At 37.3% G+C, this 19,704-nt stretch overlaps 1 protein-coding gene across 5 annotated transcripts in view; it reads right to left on the reverse strand.

The window, feature by feature from the left end:
- Window positions 1-545: 545 nt before the first annotated feature.
- PLEKHA5 (pleckstrin homology domain containing A5) overlaps window positions 546-19,704 on the reverse strand; it is a 160,001-nt gene continuing 140,842 nt past the window's right edge. For 2 of the 5 annotated variants that reach the window (XM_066319525.1, XM_066319521.1), the window contains 12 exons: window positions 19,347-19,448; window positions 18,179-18,290; window positions 17,877-17,923; window positions 16,900-17,088; window positions 16,258-16,375; window positions 14,193-14,308; window positions 12,652-12,861; window positions 9,929-10,087; window positions 8,600-8,721; window positions 7,645-7,790; window positions 6,359-6,463; window positions 546-3,492 (listed from right to left, as the gene is read on the reverse strand). In XM_066319525.1, coding sequence (XP_066175622.1) covers window positions 6,369-6,463; window positions 7,645-7,790; window positions 8,600-8,721; window positions 9,929-10,087; window positions 12,652-12,861; window positions 14,193-14,308; window positions 16,258-16,375; window positions 16,900-17,088; window positions 17,877-17,923; window positions 18,179-18,290; window positions 19,347-19,448 — 1,416 coding nt within the window. In that variant the 3' untranslated portion in view covers window positions 546-3,492; window positions 6,359-6,368. Of the gene's footprint in view, window positions 3,493-6,358; window positions 6,464-7,644; window positions 7,794-8,599; window positions 8,722-9,928; window positions 10,088-12,651; window positions 12,862-14,192; window positions 14,309-16,257; window positions 16,376-16,899; window positions 17,089-17,876; window positions 17,924-18,178; window positions 18,291-19,346; window positions 19,449-19,704 lie in introns of all 5 variants that reach the window. The other 3 variants (XM_066319522.1, XM_066319520.1, XM_066319523.1) reach the window with 3 other exon arrangements.

Here is a 19,704-nt window from a genome sequence, read left to right on the forward strand (position 1 = left end):
AGACATGATGAGCCATTTCTGAGATCTGAATGAGTACTACCCATGGTTTATTAGAAAAGGAAAAATAAACCCTCTCCACCTTATCTTTAAAATATAATGAAAAGTTTGAGGTAAGACCTCTCCAAAAGCACCACTGATTAAATGTCTTCTGTTCTCCTGCTTTGCTCCCCCAGGGTACAACTTAAGTCACTAGTCTAAGTTCTAGAGAATTTAATAAATCTATTTCTGACAGTGTAATTAATTTATTTTTTCATGTATGCACTCCTGGTACATCTAGTGGATCCAATAGAGTGGATAAGAATTCTGTCACAGACTGTCCAATTAATGTGATTTCGATTGAAATGTGCAAATTTTTTTTTCTGATTTCCTGAAAATAGAACCTTATTGGATTCATTTTATGACACATATTTCTGAGGAAATGTGAACTGGAAACTAATTTTTCCACCTCAGTGATAACATAAACAAGATTTGGTGTTCAGCTTCCTGGTGAGGTCTTTCCCTTTGAGCCAGTCCACAACATACAAAAACTGCCAAGACACCAACTATAACTTTTTGAGTAATGTCACTTTATTAAGGGACTTAAAAGAATCACATTCTCTAGTAGCCTTGGAACAATGCAAATGGTGAACAAAAGACAAAAATAGATGTAATTGGTTCTGAAAAGCATGAACGTCTGTAGAGAATGTGTTGCATTATTCCTAAGGACTCTTGCTTTTGAAAAAAAAGCACGTTCCATATATACAAGTGTCAGTGCAATAGCCAATAAAGCAATCAGTCAGAAATATAAAAATATCCTAGATACAAACTTAAAATAGATGTTTGAATGCTGACCATATCAGTATTCTCATATTTCTATATCTCAGGAGTATGATCACTGGGATGAGCTATTCTGATGAGGTAAGAAACAGTAGATGCTCTGTGATAACACAAAGCCATACATTTATTATTTTGTTTTTCCGTAAGACAAAAAAATTGAGCACCCAATGAAACTCCAAGTCTTTGCTGCAAGTGCCCACAGGAAGTGAAATTATAGTCTATGATTATTATTACATTCCTGCATCATTCACCTCTGCTGTCTTTGCCAACAGTTTTATCAGCAAAACATGCTCATTCTCTCCCCCTTGCCCAGCTCCAGTATAAACTGCACATCCCTTGCAGATACACCAAACCAACAACTGCTTTAGACACAGACAACATCTATAAATGTCCAAAAATCACTTAGTCATTCTTTATTGGTTGCAATTCTTTTCTTGGCAGCAAGGGCAGAAAGAGATTGCAAAACTTAACAGCAAGCAGCTCTCTCTAGCAGGGTTAGGGAGAGAACAGGGTGTGTCGTGTTTGCTTTGCCTCAGGTGTTCCAGTGATGCCACTGAACTTAAGCCTTGGTTGGTTTTGGTTGAGCAATAGAATCACATTCCTCTTCTTTGTTCTGTCTTTTAGATGGAAGGATGCACTAACTTGGGGCTGCTGTTCCAAAAATAGAGGGCAATGTGGTAACTTTTCAGCTTGATGCCTGCATCATCATTCATCTTTCCTTCAGCCACCTCTTTCACTGTGACCCCTCCAGGCTCTGCTGCTGAATTCTGATCCTTTTTTTTTTTTGACTTTTCAGAGAAAATGACAGAACAACAGGTAGCCAGACAACACACTGTATGTCTGTGCCAAAGAGCACCAGGAAGAACTGGTGGCAGAGCTGGGAGTGCCAGGAGAATCCAACAAACACCAACTCCTACTTGGGGAGAGGGGCAATGGTAAAGTCATTTCAAACTGCGTGACAGTATCAGGCCCTCCTCTATGGAAAAGCACAATGGATTATATAGTTTCTAGAACAGCAATATTAACTTGATCAGGATATGATTTGTGTGATAAAAAAAAGCACAACAGCAGCTGGCAGCTGCCTTCCTGTGAAACTTGCCTTACCACTTAAGCACACACATGCACTGAAGCACACAGCAGTTGCCTGAACCTGCAAAAGATTTCTTAGCTTTACATCCTAGATTCAAAAGCTTTCCCTGAAATATTTTCATTTCTCATAATTCTTTTCTAAACCTCTTTTGTCTCAGGCAAATTCAGGCAGCTGTGCGAGATGGAACAGCGAAGCTGGTAACATCTGTAGTGTGACAACACTTGACAGATTATTTCAGGTTTTCTTTCAGTTTCTATGCAGATGCCAAAGCCTGAAGGAATCAGCACACTTCTCTCCTTAACCCCACTGAACTTGGCAATCAGCGTTTGCAAATATTGAATTACTGCTCACCACACCCCACTAAGACAGGCTATTACCTCCCGTGTAAACAGCCAGGGAATGGAGGCACAGAATGACTAAGTGATTATTCCAGTATCACAACACAAGTCTGGGAAAGCCAGGAGCTGAACCTGTATTTCTTGCATCTCAGTCTCAGGTTGTCTGTTTTGTTCTGTGTTGCAGCCTTAATTCTTTCCTGAAGAGGAAGACTGGGATCTCTTAAGAGTCTGTCACTGCTACTCTGGTTGACAGGAGATGTTGCCACTGGGATAGGAACTGTTGCATTCCCCACATCAAAAGGTGGAACACAGTGTGACATCTGTTTGCTGGAAGAAATACTAACCATACAAGTCCTTAAGAACATCAACATTTATTTAATATGATATAAAAGAAATGGGATATGAACATTCGTATTTGAACAATAATAAGTGGCTTCTTATACTTACATCGTATGTGCTCATTGTATAATATATACACAATGAACATAATTACATTTGTACACAAACTAAGTACTGGATTGAAAACCTGCTTATTGCTGTACACACCCTAACCCCATGAAGGAAAAGCCCAGTACCTCAAAATACCTACACTCCATTTTAGTCAAGAAGAAGTAACCACTAACATTAATGTCTATGTTGACAGAAGTGTGGCAGTAACTGCTGACATTGCAACCTGACCAAGAAATCATTACAGCAGAAACAGGACATCTTTTACTAAGCAATAATAAAAATGGCACATTTTAAATATATCTATATGTATATATATATATATATATAAAAATTTTACAAATAAATTGTTAAAACAATAAATTGTAATGTTTAAAAAGTGTAAAACAAGGTTTAGTGGTGATATGTAAAATTAACCGAGTTATGCATCTAAAAGAAGCAAAAAAAAGTAAACTTATATGATCCATCATTAAAAGAACATTAAATTCTGAAGAATAGCAAATAAAGTTCTGACTGTAGGCTGCACATTGAAAAGAGCCTTTATTTTGTGTGCACAGAAACTGTAGCAGCAAGCTGGTATCAGGAGAACAATCTGAAGGTTGTTGAGTGTACACGTGGGCCATTTAAAGCTCTCTTGGAATAAACATTTTCCAGGAAGTGATAAAACGATGCTCTGTGGCCAAAAGCATCAGAACTATGAATTTCATAGATTTAAAATATACTGTACAATATCTTCTCATATTTTCATAGGTCAGGTCCATACATCTCAGGCATGAATTGTTTCAACAGAAGCTGTTAGTGCTGAAAGACACACAGATTAAGTTACTCAATTTTAACAACAGGATATTGTCTAAAGAACTCAGGGGATTAAACACAGCAAAGAATTCCTGACCTCATCCTAGCCATGTAGGTGTAGAACATAATAAAGTATCTTAGAAATCAGTTGTTTCCAAAATCTGTTTTCCTAATGAATAATACTGCTGTCAAGATATTTTGACAGAAAGAAGCAAAACCAAGATTTTTTTTTTTTTCAAATTTACACCACTTTGAATGAAAATCTGTTTACTCTGAGAGTTTTATCCTGTTACATATGGTCATCTCCAAATGCTCTTCACCTAAAACCAGTAATAATAGCAAAGATCCTAACTAGTCGTGGAAATGCCAGGCACATTTTGAAGAGGGATCCAGAATTATTGAGTTGCTCCACTGTACTGGCAGCACAGTCCAAGTGCTCCACCCAGAGTTTGCTGTATTTTGGTAATAGCTGCAAGGACTCCTATAAATAGCTTTTAACAGTTCATTGGTAAAAATGTTCCTGAGCTTTGAATCCAGGTGCTGTATAAAATTTCATTATCCCCCCATTACTCAGTGCAAATGCAACGCTTAAAATCTAACAGGGCTAGTGGTACACACAGAGATTTGGCCCTGCAAAATAAGGGCTGTGACAAAAAAGAAGCCTTGTGTTAAAGGCTTTGTCCTTAGTCCTACAATATCCTGTGCCACCAATTTCCTATGGCAAATTCCCCCGGCATTGTGCCAAGAGTATAATTTTTCTAATTGACTGTAAAAGCCAAATACAGGTATTACCTCTTCATTCCCTGCAATCTACTACATATTTTGTCAATGCTGCCTGAAAAATTGGGTTGCACATGATCAGGGCTTATCCTACAGCTTGGAAGTCCCCTTTGCCACACAGGATTTCTTGAAAATGAGGGCTGCTGAATTCCTGGATGTTAAAAGATGTGCCAAAATCTCTCAGCAAAGCACTAGAATACTGGAAGCACAGCCCCAGAAGGCAAAGGGCAGGAAATGCTGCAGGCAAGCACTGTGCTCCATCTCCTCTGTATGCTAAGCTCAGCTCATGGCACAAATTGGTTTTGAAACTCCAAGGACACAACCAAAAGAGGCATCAAATGCAGCAATGTGGAATGTGCATGCAGAGTTAACAGCTTTCTCCAACTCAATCCAAACGCTGAACATCCACAAGGGATGTGTCTGAAGTTCTGGAATCCTTTCTCCATCGTGGTGAGGCATGTGCAAGCAGAGAATCAGATTGACAAGTGCCATTCCAGGTGGACCATTCTGTCTTAAGCTCTTTAGAGGGTAGAACTGTACTGAACACATAAATGCTTCACTTACAGAACTGCCTGTGGGTATACACCTCACCAAGGGGGGGGGGGGGGGCGCAAGCCTTTTCCTATTAATTTCTATTTTATTTAGCATAAATCCTAAAGAAAATTAATTTGCTGATCTGAGCTGAAAGCAGCTTAATGCAATTGGTGATTGCTCCCCCCTTCCTGACAGATGCCCTGCGCCTACAGACAGAATCCAGCAGTGCAGTTTCACTTTCATTACTGACCAAAAACTCAGCTGATGGGGGAATGTTTGTCCTATTTAAAAAGGAGATGCATGACAAATGAATGTCTATTTATACAGAGCTTGAATATACAGAGTTTGAAAAGCATTAACACAAATCAGTATTTCCAGAAGGAATGCCCCACTCATTTTTTTAATTAGTGCTGTAATAAACATTTTGTATAAAAGTGCAAAAATTCAAGCTAAATCTATTCATGGCAGACTAACACCCATCAGGATTGCAGGAGCAGTGTCAGGACTAATGTGAAGATGGCATTTTCCACTTTTTCCACTTTCTCAAAAGGAGAAAATATTTTAATAATTTTCCTTTTTTTTTTTTTAAGTAAGGAAAATAAATAGTTCCTTTGCTTTAGTTCATATTAGAAAGGTCTCTGTGATGACTAATAAGTCTGATTTTGCTAAAATGAAACCTCAGCAATTGAGACTGGGACACTAAATTTTTAAAAATGCATTTTAAGATCTCCTCATGCTAAATGACTGAAAATGTCTCAATTTAAAATTATTCTTGATTTTAAAGCTTTCTTAGGTTACATTAGCTATGGCATTTAACATTGCCATTGAAACAAAGCTCATTCTTTTTGTAGAAAGCTTATTTAAACAGATGTTTCCTGCCAATTCACACTGGTATCTGACTAATTTTGCTGAACACTTGCCTAAACAAACACACACTTTCTATTTCCATGGCCATTCATTAAGTGGTTAACACCACAGGTAAATCTACCCTAACTCATGCTTTCTAACTTGATTTTTAGAAGCCATCACCCACTCTGTCAGGAAAGAGCAGCTGTGTAGGGCTTCCTCTACCGAAAGAAAAAAACCACGCAACTTTTGTAATTGTTATTTCTATGTCTTAAGCCATAAATTCTTCAGGCCATTCCCTCCTGTACATCACTTAAGTGTGAGCTCTGGTTGCCCATTTTGCCCATGACCATGACTGAAGCATCCAGACCCATCTGTACCTGTGCAGTGATGCTTGTGCCTGAACTCCCTGTTTTGGAACAGTTCAGGCCTCCTGTGTAATTCCAAGGGCTATTACCCTGCCAGTTGTGAAGAACATGCTTGATGAACCAATTAGCCCTTTCTCTTTGTAGCTGGATGAAAATGCATTCCTTGCAAGCAAACCAATACAGGAATTTGTTTGTTTCCTGGCTAATTTGTATTCAACACTGCAGGAAACTCTTGTCTTGATGAGTATCAGCTCCAGATGTTTCTCACTAAAATAACAGCACACAAATACCTGGAAGAATGTTAGGAACAGGAGAGGTGGGGAAAAAAAAGAAAAAGAACGTACTTCTCTGTAACTATACACACATGAAATGTGATCCTTCTGTGAGCTGTGTCTGTGTAGATGGAGCTGGTGACAAGGACGACTCTGGTGAAGAAGGCAAACTTTTCACTGCGAGTCATACAGCAAAATAAATAAGAATACAAGTTACAGGAGCCATAATAAAGATAAGCTTGAGAAATCATCATTTCGAGCCATAGCAAATATAAGCAGAAACAAATCAAAGCTACACAAGTAAAGACTTAAAACTGGTCAGCATAAAAAGCACAGCTTCAAGGGAGACACAGTTGATCCATAAGCAGGGTTAGAAATAACTAGCAGAACAGCAAACACATGAATGCTGATGTTTTATGTTGCAAAGAATGAGGGGGGGGTGAAATTAAATAGTTGGGATAGGCCCAGACCCACCTTCATATCCCAGCTCAGATTAACTAAGCATTTTCATTCTGCTGAGCAGAACAAAATGTACATGCAAGTTCTGGTTTTGATTAGCAAGTCACAGAAAGGATAGCTGACTGCACTACAAAGGTCCAGATCACCTTTTATATCCCTAAGTTGAACCATTTGGCATATTTAACCACTCCCATCAGCAAATACACTAATAATGTCTTGAATTCTATCTTCTCCCTTCCTCCTTCCCTACTCACTTCCCTCCTTTTTTCTTCTTTTCTTTTACTTTTGCTTTATTCCACCCTTCTCCTCTTGTTGCTTTATTCCACCCTTCTCTTCTTGTTGCTTTATTCCACCCTTCTCTTCTTGCAAAATAGTCCACCACTAGTCATTGTACCAGTCAGGTGGTGTTTTCTGTTTTCTTCATCTTCCTTACTCCTCAAAACATGGTCAAACTGGGGTCTTGTACTTGCTAGTTTAAAATATTGGAAACCCTCAATAATTCCATAATTTTGGGCATATCTAAGGTCACTCAGCAGCAGGGAGTAATGGTAAAAAGTCTACAGGTGTCCAGGGCTGAGATGAAAAAGAAAGGATTTGCTCCAACCAACAACTGCAGTATGACTCAATTTCTGGCAGTAGTTATTTAAATCCCTGAATTAGCAACTATAAAAGCTCTATTAAAACCTCAGAAAAATGGAATTTCTGTAGCTGTCCCCTGGGAAACTATTTTTCTGTACATGATAAAACCGTACACTTCACATGTGGACTAGCTCAGCATTTTCAACTCACAAGGGGTTTCAGAGCATCAAAAGAAATCAAAATGAAAAAGAAATCAAAATGTAATCAAGTTTTACACATGTACTGGATAAGCTGTGCTTCAGTCAAACTCTTCTCCATACCTGCTGCTGCCTGATTTCCTTTTGAAGACTGTGGTGCTAATTCAAATGAAGACACAATCCCTTCTTGTTCTTGAACACTAAGTATTTCACTTTCTTCTGAGCTGGTTTTGGGTTTGTGGTTTGCAACTGTGGTCACACTCTGCAAGCTGCTTAAAAAAAGCACAGCGTTTAGAACTTGCTCTAACTTAATTTCAGGTGTTAACCACTAAGTATGAGAGCTATAATTTAATTTTCTCCTGCTAATAGAAAAAAGTTGCAACTTGCAAGTCCAGGTAGAATAAATTAAGCAGGCATTTTGAAATCCTTCTACTTTGTGTACTTAAAAATGCATTTAGTTTAGCATTTAGCATTTAAAAGGAATTTAATTCCTTTCCTTTACACACTCCTGCAGTTTCCTGCTGCTGAGGGGTCGTGTGACAAAATTATGACCTAATGTGAGAACTCACTCAGGACCTGCAGTGCAACTTACACTGAAGTTATGAATCGTGAGAGAGAAATATCCAAGATATAATATCCCTCTAATTCCACAATGCTGCAAAGTAGGGAGGTAAAAATTAAAGCAGGAGATGTAGAAGAAGATGTTTACTTTGCCCCTAAATATCAGCAATAAAGAGCATGTGATGGAAGCACTGCCTGAAATGTTCGTAATAAATTGATACAATGCTTGAACTGACATTATTAAGCACATTTTGGAGGCCAAAACTAGGATTATGAATGCATTCTGTTTACAACTGGGACATTACTTGAAAATAAACATTGCCTCATCCACCAACTCATCAACTCTGACTGAACTTGTGCACCAGTTAAGCCTCTCACTAGATTTCCCTATATGTAAACCACTCAAAACAATATAAATAAACCTTTTCAGTATTTATGGCAATTGCTTGGACCATTCAGCTAATAAATACAACATGCAAGTTTAAAATAACCTCTGAACATCTTGTTTGATTTTTACCTTATATCACCATCATGTGTTTCTTCCAATTTATTTTTCTTTTCTGCCTTCTCTTCATTATTCACTTCTTTTGAGTCAGATACAACATGTGCATCTGATAAAAGATCATCAGTTTTTGACAGCTATAAAAAAATTGAAATCATGAAACAAAAAGCTGTAACACACACTAAGTGGCAGGTAAGAAATACAGTACCAGGAAACAGTTTTATTAACAGACAAATTTTGCCATCATGTATACTTAGTAACTCAGAATTACATAACTTAAGAAATTTTTATCAATACCATGCAGGTTAATAGAGTTATCCTAAAACTTATACCAGAGGCCACGGGCAGGGTTTTGACTTAATAACTTCCAGAACTTTTCTGAACTCTTTGGATTGCAGCCTGCCTGTTTTTCCATGCTACTCCTCTCTTCACGATGCCAACAAAAATTCCAGATGCTGCAATATTTTTTTATAAGACTGAATGCTGCTCTTAGAGTCTGATTACATATAAATAATTTGAGTGTATTACCTTTTATTCTTTTTGAAATATTTGCATATTTAACAAAGGAACAGTCTCTTAAAAAAGAGACTGTATAATTGTTTCTAATGGATAACAGTATAAATTAGTTATTGGATTTTATACCATTCTCCATGAGATATATATTAAAAGAAAATAAATACAAAACAGGAAAACAAAAAAATGATTAAATAAAAGAATGACTAACTGATGAATATGGATATAGAAGAAGAAGAAACCTCTACACAATACTTAAAAAAATGTTAAACTATAAACAGGCTATGATTATGTAGAAGCAACTCTAGTAATCCATTCTTAAGTCAGTCTCGTTTTACTGAGCATTAAGGACACTTTGGTACCAGAAACATCAATGTAAATTCCCTGCCAAGCATGTTTCACACTATTCCAAGGCAGAAATCAAAGTAGTGACAAATATCTAAAAGGACAGGTTCTGCCTACTTCCATGTATAATTTGTTGTGTCAACTTTATTCTCTTTTCTGTAAGCTATTTGATGCATTAGAGCTAACCAAACAAAAATTCAGGGACATTAAATTGCTGACAAAATTTACACGGGGGTAACCTAAGCAATGAATATGTCAATTTTTATTATTTAAAGACCACATACAAGAAAATTCAATGTCTCAGCTATAGACAGATCTGATAAAATTTTGTCATTCTCTATGGAATATTGTATATCCAACAAGAAGTCTCTATTTCCCAAGCAAAAGGAAGTGGCTCACTTTCCCATACTCTGGTGTGGGTGTCTCAAAATACTTTGTTACTGCAAGACAAGCTGATGAACAGTTTAATAAGGAATATTTCTGTACCTCTTCAGTAAAACTTGAATTATATTCTTGATCCCCATCATTTTTCAGTTGTGCTATTTCTTCTCCAGGACTTCCATTATTTTGTTTTAAATTATTTTCTCTACTGGTGCTCTCTAACTCCTTCATGTTACCAGATACTGTATCATCCTTTTTCCGATTCTGTGGAACAAAATTGGTACATGGACATATTGTTACAAAAGTTATCAGAGTCTCACTTCTGAGCCTTGTGCTGTTCTCTGACTGATTAAAAAAAAAAAAAACCCAAACGTGAAAAACCTTCAGCATAGATTGCAATAAGGAAAGTGGAAATCATTAAGGACTCGGGATTTTCTCATTCTTGTACCTCTCAAAACAGTTCAGCCTGTCTAACATTTCTTTGTCTGTAAGATTATTGTACTTTCTGCCTCCCCTTCCTCTCCAATGTCACCCTTATCTTCTGAAATTTCATTCATATTTAGCTCAGTCACAAATCAGCTTAGCAGCAGTCTTACTTGCATTCATAAGCACTACTCTTTTTATAAAATGGCTTTTTCTGGTTTAAGAAAAAGAAATCGATAAAAATCTGCTTTCAGCACAAAATTCACAGTGCACTTGCACGCACTCCCTCCAATTATCTTGGGTATCCTCCAAGCCTATGGTGTGAACTAATTTAATAGAGGACAACACAGTATCTGATAATGGCAGAGGATATTAATTATGTCTAAAAAAAAAATCCACTGCGCAGAGAATAAGTTGATATAAAAATTTTGAGGAAGGATGGTAGAGGTGACTTAAGATTGTGAACTGTGAACATGATATTGGCAGACCCGAAGGGAGGCTCATCTGAGAACTGGAGCTGAGAAAAATAGGAGCCATGGAAGCAGTAAATCTTGAAGCTGAATTCTGTGATCTAACACATGCACTCTATTAAGAGGAAATTCCACGTAAGTCAGTTCATAAATCAGTGTCTTTGCTCTCCTAAATTAAAGTATGCACTCCTTATCATATGCTTGTCCCAACAACAGTTGTGAAGCAACTTCCTTTTGTATTATGGTAATCACTTCAAAATTACACAGCAGGCCATTTATAAAATCCTTTCCCCCCTCCAATTCTTAAATAACCAAACCACAGTCGAAAAGACTTCCAGCAGTTAATGCCATTGCACCACTTTTCTAAAAATCAATAGACATAAAAACTGTGCTTTTAGAAATAAAAGCTATTATTCAGCAGAATACTTCATCCTGGGGCTTTTAGCCAAATAACATTCTGGAAGACTTAAAGCTGTGATAGAAAAAGTAACTTTGTAACATGGAATATTAGCTAAATATTCAATTCAGAAATCTTTTCACTTACTCTATAAATTTCTTATCATCCACAGAGCCCTGATTTCACCAAGACTGAGGAACATGGTGCAAGGAACAGACTTATTCTGAGTTCTGGCAGAGATGTGGCCCATTCCCCCACTGTGCTGCCCTGTGCTGCTGTGACACACAGGACTGCAGCTTCCTCACCCTGAGGTGTGGAACGAGACCACAGGGAAGAGGTAAAGCTTGAACACCTCTGTAAAAACTACTGAAAGAACCATCTGCAAAGCTCTGCTTGGCACAACTTCTTCTGTGTTAATCACAGAAGTATTTGCAGCAACTCCCTTCACATACAGCATTCCTGCTGTCAGCCCAAATGCAGATGCTCTATTGCAAAGACTAAACTGGAATTGGAAGTCTGCTGGGGATGCAAAGTTCTAGACGAAAAAGTAACTTTTGTGTACCTCTGTAGCAGCTTGTCATGGTGAGAGGGGAAAAAACCCAACCCAAAATACAAAGCTAAAACGTCACTGGAAATACCTTCCTGAGACTGCACTGCTTTTGGAAAATCAGATGTTTAAACGACTACAAAACAAAAAAAAAATCCAAAACAAAACACAAAAAACCAAACCAAACCAAAAAACCAAAACAACAACAACAAAAAAAGCATTTTCATACCAGTAGAAATGCAAATAATAACAATAAAAAAGTCAGTAAACAGTATGGCCTGAAGAAAAAAGTATTCCAGAAGACTAAAAACCCAAAGGAACCAAAAATCAACTCCATGAAGCTACTGGAAAACTAATTTTAAATATTTAGAAAGTTGTAGGCTGCCTAATATCTGCTATCCTAGATCTGCATTTGGTTTGACTTTCTAGGTTTCATTTTGTTATATATATATTCAGAATAATATTTCCTGGTTAATGACAAGCAGTTATATCTTCCTCTTTTCTCCCCACCCTTTACCCATGAGCAAACTTTTTAGGCAAATAAACAAGTTGAAGAATGAGTGAAAACAAAAGTGTGGGTTCTATTTTAATATATTTATGGGCTCAAACACCACAGCAGAAGAGCACCACTTAGGAGCTCTGATCATAAAATGCACATTCCTACCTAAAAATGTTGCAGATGTTTGAATACATTACACAGCAGAAAAATCATTGACTTCATTTCAACATGAAGAGAGTCATGATTCTCCCTGATCTTGTTTTTAGTCACAAACTTTCCAATTTCACGTTGTTTGCTACATTTGACCAAAACACCCCACCCTGTTACCAAACATCACAATGCCTAATAAACTGGATGTGGATTTGAACTGTTTATTTTCCTAAAAGGCAAAGAAGTGGCTTTAGGGGTAAGCATGAAGGTTGTCCTTTGGAGTCTGTGACTACAATTCTTCTCAAATAAACTCCTTTGGTTTTAGATCACTGTGGGACCCACCTGTGCCAATTTGAATGGATTATCCCTGACATGGGACAAGCTCTGGGAAGGAGACTGGTCTGAAACACCAATAATATTGAGTCCTTTCCTCTTCTCTCTCAGACAAGCTTGTTGGTGCCTCTTTATTCTTTCCATCTGCTCCTCCACAGTCATTCGAGGCCGTGAGCCTTCTGCAAGGCACAGCTGCTCCACTGCACTCCTTGGCCTTTCCTTAAATGGAAGAAAATATATATCTCTGTTTCAAAAAAACCTAAGATTTTAGACTGGGAACTTATCAGAAGAGATCACCTAAGGAACTACTAAAGAGCAGAAAAATAGTGGGCAAATAAAGACTTCCTATGTATGTGAAAAAAAGAAGTACAAAACCCAATTATGAATAAACGAACACTGAAATTCAAAATAAAAGGAAGGAGTAATTTGCTCTTCTGAATAATAACATTACCATCACCAACGACAAACATTAGAAGAATGGGTAGGTGCTCTCTCAAAGCCACCCTCTCAAGCTGAAACAATTTACCAGGCATTATAAAACTGGCAAACACAAGATATTTGACTGAGACAGAAACATAATTGAAATTTAATGATCCAGGACATTTATACCAGTTGATCTAATAGCAATTTCTGCCTTTTTATTTCAAGAAAAACTATAGCTGGGCATCATTGAACTGCAAGTGTAGTCTGAAACAAAGTGAATTTATCACCACTTAAAGATCTATAATTCTAAGTGCTACATTTTTCCCCAAAAAACACCCATTTACCTACTCTTTTCTTGAAATTCACTGGGTTTTAGGCAGATTTGCATTTTTTATGACAGATAAAAATCGACTTCAGGCTAATCAGCTGCATTCGGTACATTTACAATAACTGATTTCAGTTATGAAAAGTGGTATTCTTTCTTCAGTCAACATCCTGGGAGTTTCTCTCTCCTCTCCCAATCTTCTCACAACTTCTCCTGCACTATTTGTGCTGTAACTATGGCAGAAGTTTCCCTCTCTTTTGCATGAACCACATGCAAATGTGTGTCTTCAACCCAGAGACTACAGAACTGACTAATCTGAAATTTCAGGTTTATTACCTGCATACTGCTTACTATATCCCTATTTTGTGGCTGCCTTAACTAATTCCCAAATTGTTTTAGTTCTGAAATAAATAAAAGCTTGTGATTGTTATAAAGCGGCTGTTAAATTGCCAAATACAAGTGTTTGTAAGATGCTTCATGTGCTTCAACTCACACCTGAACTTCAGTAGGAGCAGCAGATTTATCATTTACCATTTAATTCTTTCCCAATTTGAGTGTCTCCATGCACTTTAGCCTACACAGCATTTATACTTTCATCATTCTTTCTGTAACTGTCTCTATTAATCTGGTATATAATGCTTTTATAACAGTGATTTTTCTTCCTTTTTTTGTAAAGAAAATGAAAATAACTTCAACTACCGAAGTTAAAAACGAACTGAGTTAAAAATGTTAAAAATGAAATGAGTTAACTACTAAACTTAAAAATGAACACGTCCAACACTCAAAGGTTATTTTAAAGTACCGTTCTTAGATCTATCTTCTTGTTCTTCCTCAAAGTGACATAGGATGCTATTGTTGAGGACTCTGGTGTTGGGGATTTGGTTCTGGGTGGTACAACTCCCACAGGGAAATGTGAGCCTGCAAAACAGTAAAGTAACATACTGAGTGCTGTGCAAAACACTGCCAAAACTGTTGATTTGCTTTCTAGAAAAGACACATTGTAGCCTTGGGAACTCCTTCAAAAGGCAGATTCAGAAAGTGGTACTGAGAGTTGCTGGGTGAAGATACTGAAGGTCCAGCCAGCCCTTGGATGGCCTCATCAGTGTGTGCGAAACACGCCCACGCTCATGTCTGTGTGTGGATGAAATCACCCCTGAGGCTGGTCAGCTGGTGAGTGCAAACAGGAGCTCAGGATATTTTGCTATAAAGCAACAGCTTGGGTCTCCTTTGAACATAAAAAAGGATAAAACACAGCAGAGTTCCATTTTCTTTTTGTGCCACCTTTACGTACCACACAGGTCACAAATATCCCTCTGGTCTCATATTTGACATGGTCTCATTTCTCTATAATTGCTGATGTTTGAAAAGAGAAGAGAAATGGCTGGCATGGGAAGTGTTCAGTACAGTAATGTGCCCAACCACGAGAAAAACCTTTTTAAATTTACTCTGAAATTATTTATTTTTAGGACCACCCTCGATAAGAAACTACCATCATTTAGGTATGACTTCTTACAACAGCAAGATACAAAAATTCAGAAATGAGCTGCCTTTAAGTTTCTTTCATTATCAGCTCAAAAACTTAAGACATAATGGCATAAAAATGTTTTCTGTAGCAGCATAGAGCTGTAATGGCTTCCACACTGTAACAGAATTGAAACAAGCAGAAATGTTGACATTTTCCTACTGCATGGAGATTGTTATTATGAGTAAATGCCCAGAACAAGAAATGTATGTTAGAAAATTCATATGCTCAAATGATAAAACACAGCTATGATGGACAACAGACTGAAGAGAGTTTTAGAATATACAGAGCCTCTCACTGCTTGCTACCACTGCAGTTATTCTGTTCCACACCTCAGAGGAATTTGCAATATTGCTTTCCCTCACTGGGGACTGTTTTTCTACAAATGGACATGTTAAAATAATTTCTGTGCCTGAGTTTTAACAACCACTAGGACCCTTCTGATGAAAACAGTATCTTTATGTGTAATTGTAATTCTTGGTAACATTCTGTTATCATGGCATGGCATCAGCCTGCTCTGTAAATGCTTAGTTAAAGCACCAAAACAGAAGGGAGTGATCCTGCTGGCATGGGCAACATCAATTCTGAGGGTAAAAATATACAGCTAAGTTTAGGTACTTTCTCTCAAAGCTCTTAATACGGTTTTTGGGAGGCGCTAAAGCTGAGCATTTTCCTGAAGTCACCTTTAACAAACTATTCTGTGTGTTTTAACAAATAGAATTGAGAAGCACTTCCTGGTAAAAGACTCTACCAAGCAATTAGTGGCTTTTATTGGAGCTAGATGAAGAGAAGAATCTAAAGCATTTAGCAATTGCAAAGACCTTTATTGTCCGTACACTCCAAGGTCATGATCATTATTCCTATTATATCAGAGGACAGAAGGCAATCCAACAATTACAAGATTAAAAAAAAGAAAAAGACATTGTTTCCCTGCCTTATGAGAGCCTGAAAATTCTGTGGTGCTGCCTTTTTGGACGTTCCAGTGACATAACATCAGGAGCTTGATTCAAAAACTGAGTAATTGTTCAAGGGCAAGAACGTAAAATGGGTAATTGTTCAAGGGAATGGTGTGTGGGGAATGTGAGTGATGTGATTAGACATGGTGTCAATAAGGATTTCAGGGTTGTTGGTGAGTGTAATGTTTGATTTTTCTGCAGTGTAATTGAGTGAAATTTCTCTCGTCATATAATTAAATCATTATTTTATTGTTGAAGCTGTTCCATCAAACTGAGAAATGGACAGGCTGCAAAGACACAAACCATGAGGCAGCTTCCATAATACAGCTGAACTCTGCATTCCTTGTGAAAAAGCTGAAAGGTTGTAAACACCGTGCCTGGGGACAAACCTTTAGCAGAAGATTCTGATTCTGAAATTGGTTCAGTTTTTTCTTCACCATTTGACTCATCCACTTCTGCTACTGTAGTTAACTCGGGTTCGCTCTTATAAAGCCTATAATCAGGACCCTGAGGAACAGCAAGGCATGAGGTAAATAAACAGGCACTTTGGTCCAAGTATATTTATGTCTTAAGACTCAAACCAATTATTTTGTGATAACTCTGCTCACACTTGAAGAGTGTTCCACTGTTCAAGTGGTAGGCAGAAGTATTTTTTGGTAGTTAATCTGAGCAACAACATTTGCAGACAATCAGAAATTACAGGAAAAAACTGCCATAAAAGGGCAGGGTTGTGGGGATTTTTTAATGATCTTCTGGAAACAAATTGGTGTAAGCTTCAAAAACTGAGCCCAGAGTTTTTTAAAGAACTAGTGCGGAGAAGAATCTAAGTGTATGAAATTTAAGTCTTAAGACATTTTATATATGCACAGAACACATGAGAGGAAAATGTGAAGAGCAAATGATGCGGCTATAAACAAAACTAAAGAAAAGTGAAACCATAGCACAGAAGTAGCCAGATGAGTAAACAGAAACAGTGACTGTGCAGGGAGGGAGGATGCTTCAAGAACAACGTGGCAGTTGAAGCCACTTACACAGTAAGATCCATTTCTCTGATATCCTTGAACTTGGTACATCTTCTTTTCTTCTGTCAGATGTACTGGGCCCCTGCTATAACAGAGCAAGGAGCTGCTATCACTGGGCAGAGGGGGGATTATGGGAGGATGCTCTGTAAAGTCATAGGACCGAGGGAGTGGAGGACGAGGTGGGACTACTTCCTCTTCCTAAAGATTGTAGAATAGTCACCTTATTTAGACGTGCGCACCTGGTACAGTTATTTATAACTTAAAAAGAAAAATATATTACCATGGCTACAGCAGCTATAGATTTTGCAGTTAAAGGGACAATGTCTCATTTAATAACAACAACACAAAAAAATTCTTTTAACACCTGCACTTTCTGTTGGACATGTATAAGCTCCCTAAATCGTAATTAAAAAAATTAAATCCATTCTCTTTTGTAAGATTTTTACATAAACAAGACTTCTATGAAAGTTCTGTAAGACAGATGTTTCTTGCATGCACTTTAGATAAGCATGACAATGTCCCTTTAAAACTGTGACTTCTAGCCAGATTTTCAGAGGAACTGAACATTTGGGAGCTCCCACAGTTTCAGCTCTTCTTGTGGGTGCTCTGGCCATCTGAGAACCAGGCTCAATATCTGAATAAACATATAAAGCAATGTATTTCTTCTCATGAGAAGTGTGGTGGGTAGAAAACATATCCATAAATCAGGGTATGTATTTCTATGGCAAGAGCCTAGGGAGAGGAAAAGGTAAGAAACGGAAAAGAGAAATATACCAGTGAGAATACAGAGACACAGTACAAACGAGTGTTAGAATTACTAGAGGAGGTATCAGTCTTTAAAACTAGTTCATAATGCAGTGTTTTTACAGAAACATATTGAATACATCCTTCAGACATCCTCAAAATATTCAAAATAATGCTTGTTTTTATCACAGCCATATTGCAACTTCTATAATGCTAAAATAGTAAATATGCTAAAACCATACCTCATTTTTATATTTAATAGAAGAAAATGTCCTTGATATCATGATGCCTGTTTGGGGGAAGGTATAGGGGAAAAACAAAAAAAAAGAGAAAAAAGGTTTTCAATAAACAGCTTTTAAAATATGAACTATAATCTGCTGCTATGAAACAAATGCAGCAAGCATCAACTTCAAGGAGTATTTGCTTTGTTCTTTTCTTAGTCATTGTACTATTTTTTCAAACATACAAAAGCAACAATGCATCTTATACTTTAAAAATTTATATGATGCAATTTGATTTCGTATGTGACAGAACCATTGCTTACCTGCCTCAGAAGAGCTTCTTTGCTGTTTATGTTTAAGTAAACCCTCCATGACATCCTGAATTCTCCACAGTTCCTTCTGAATCTGAGCACGCTGTATCCCTGCTGATTCAGTCTGTCAGCAAATAAACATCATTGTATGGCCAGTATTGCAAGTGAAAAAAAAAAGTGAAAACCTTTCTCTCTCTTTAGACTACACTGCATATCCTTTCACAGTGAAGGACAATAAAATGCAGTAAAATACACTCTCCTGCAAAACATTCAAAAATATTGTCTGGAAAAAAAAAGTGTAAGATTGACTAATTTCATAATGCCTCAGTCAACTTGAGAGCAGTCTGTTCACTCAAACTTCACTTCAAGAACAGACTTTCATCTACGATCTCCAAAGAAAATCCAAGCAAACTTTGCACAGGAGACCCACATACAGCCACAGAAAAAGAACCATCACTTCCTACTCCAAAATAGGTGGAGACAAACACATTGTTTGCATGCTGGCATATGAACCTAGTTACATTCATGGACATGCACACTGTGGGCCAATCAATGAAAGTTTCCCACATTTCGGGCATACTCAGAATCTCTTTCATAGAAAGATTTTCTGCATAGAAAATCAAGCCCTGGAGCAAAGAACCTGTCCTGTCCCAGATGATCTGTGTACACCTCCATGGCCATATCTCCGTATCTGTGTGTGTGTGTGTGTCACAGAGAGCTCTCCTTAGGAATTCAGCACCATCACTGTCCTGACCTGTGCATCAAGGACTAAAATACACACCAGGATCCTTTGTTTGTAACGCCTGAAAGCAACACCTAGAGCATTCTCTGTAATAATTTCTTTTGCTAAAATGATTTAATTTCAAGATATTTAGTTAAATGGGAGGATTTGCGTGAAGATATACTATATTATGACTGTCAGAGCAACTAAGGCTTGAGAAAGGCACCCTGTTTCAAACCCACTCACTGAAACAAAAAAAAGGAAGCTTCCAGACAAAGGAATACCAGCGTCAGAATGTAAAATTAAAAAAAGGAAAATCTGAAGACTTCTTCAGAATTTACAATGTAGAAAAAGAAATTAAAAGTTTGATAGTTCACCATTTGTCCTCCTTTTTCCATTTGTTGTAAAACTCACAGAAAGTCTAAGTCAATTGGGCGTGCTTTAAGATCTTTGCCACACCTGAATTTCTCCAAGCCGATCGAGCTGCTCCTGCATATGGTTCCTTGTTACAGTTACATCATACTCCAATTTATCATATTCTCTCCAAGCTCTTTCCAGTTCCTAAGTATATAACAAATGTAAAGAATTATGGATGCACATTACATTAAAAAAAAAGTGTTTTTTTTTTCTTTTTCCAATGGCATGAAACCTCAGGAAGTAACACATAAATAGATACCAGCAATAAATAAATAGATACATAACAGCTCTTTGATTATCTAATGATACTGAATGAAATTCAAACAAACAGCATTTTGTCTTTTTGCTAACAAAAAAAGATAGGCAAGGGCAAATTCTTCAGAAAACGCCTTTATAGTCA

Source organism: Sylvia atricapilla, chromosome 5 (genome assembly GCF_009819655.1).
Source record: "Sylvia atricapilla isolate bSylAtr1 chromosome 5, bSylAtr1.pri, whole genome shotgun sequence".
Lineage (NCBI taxonomy): Eukaryota > Metazoa > Chordata > Aves > Passeriformes > Sylviidae > Sylvia > Sylvia atricapilla.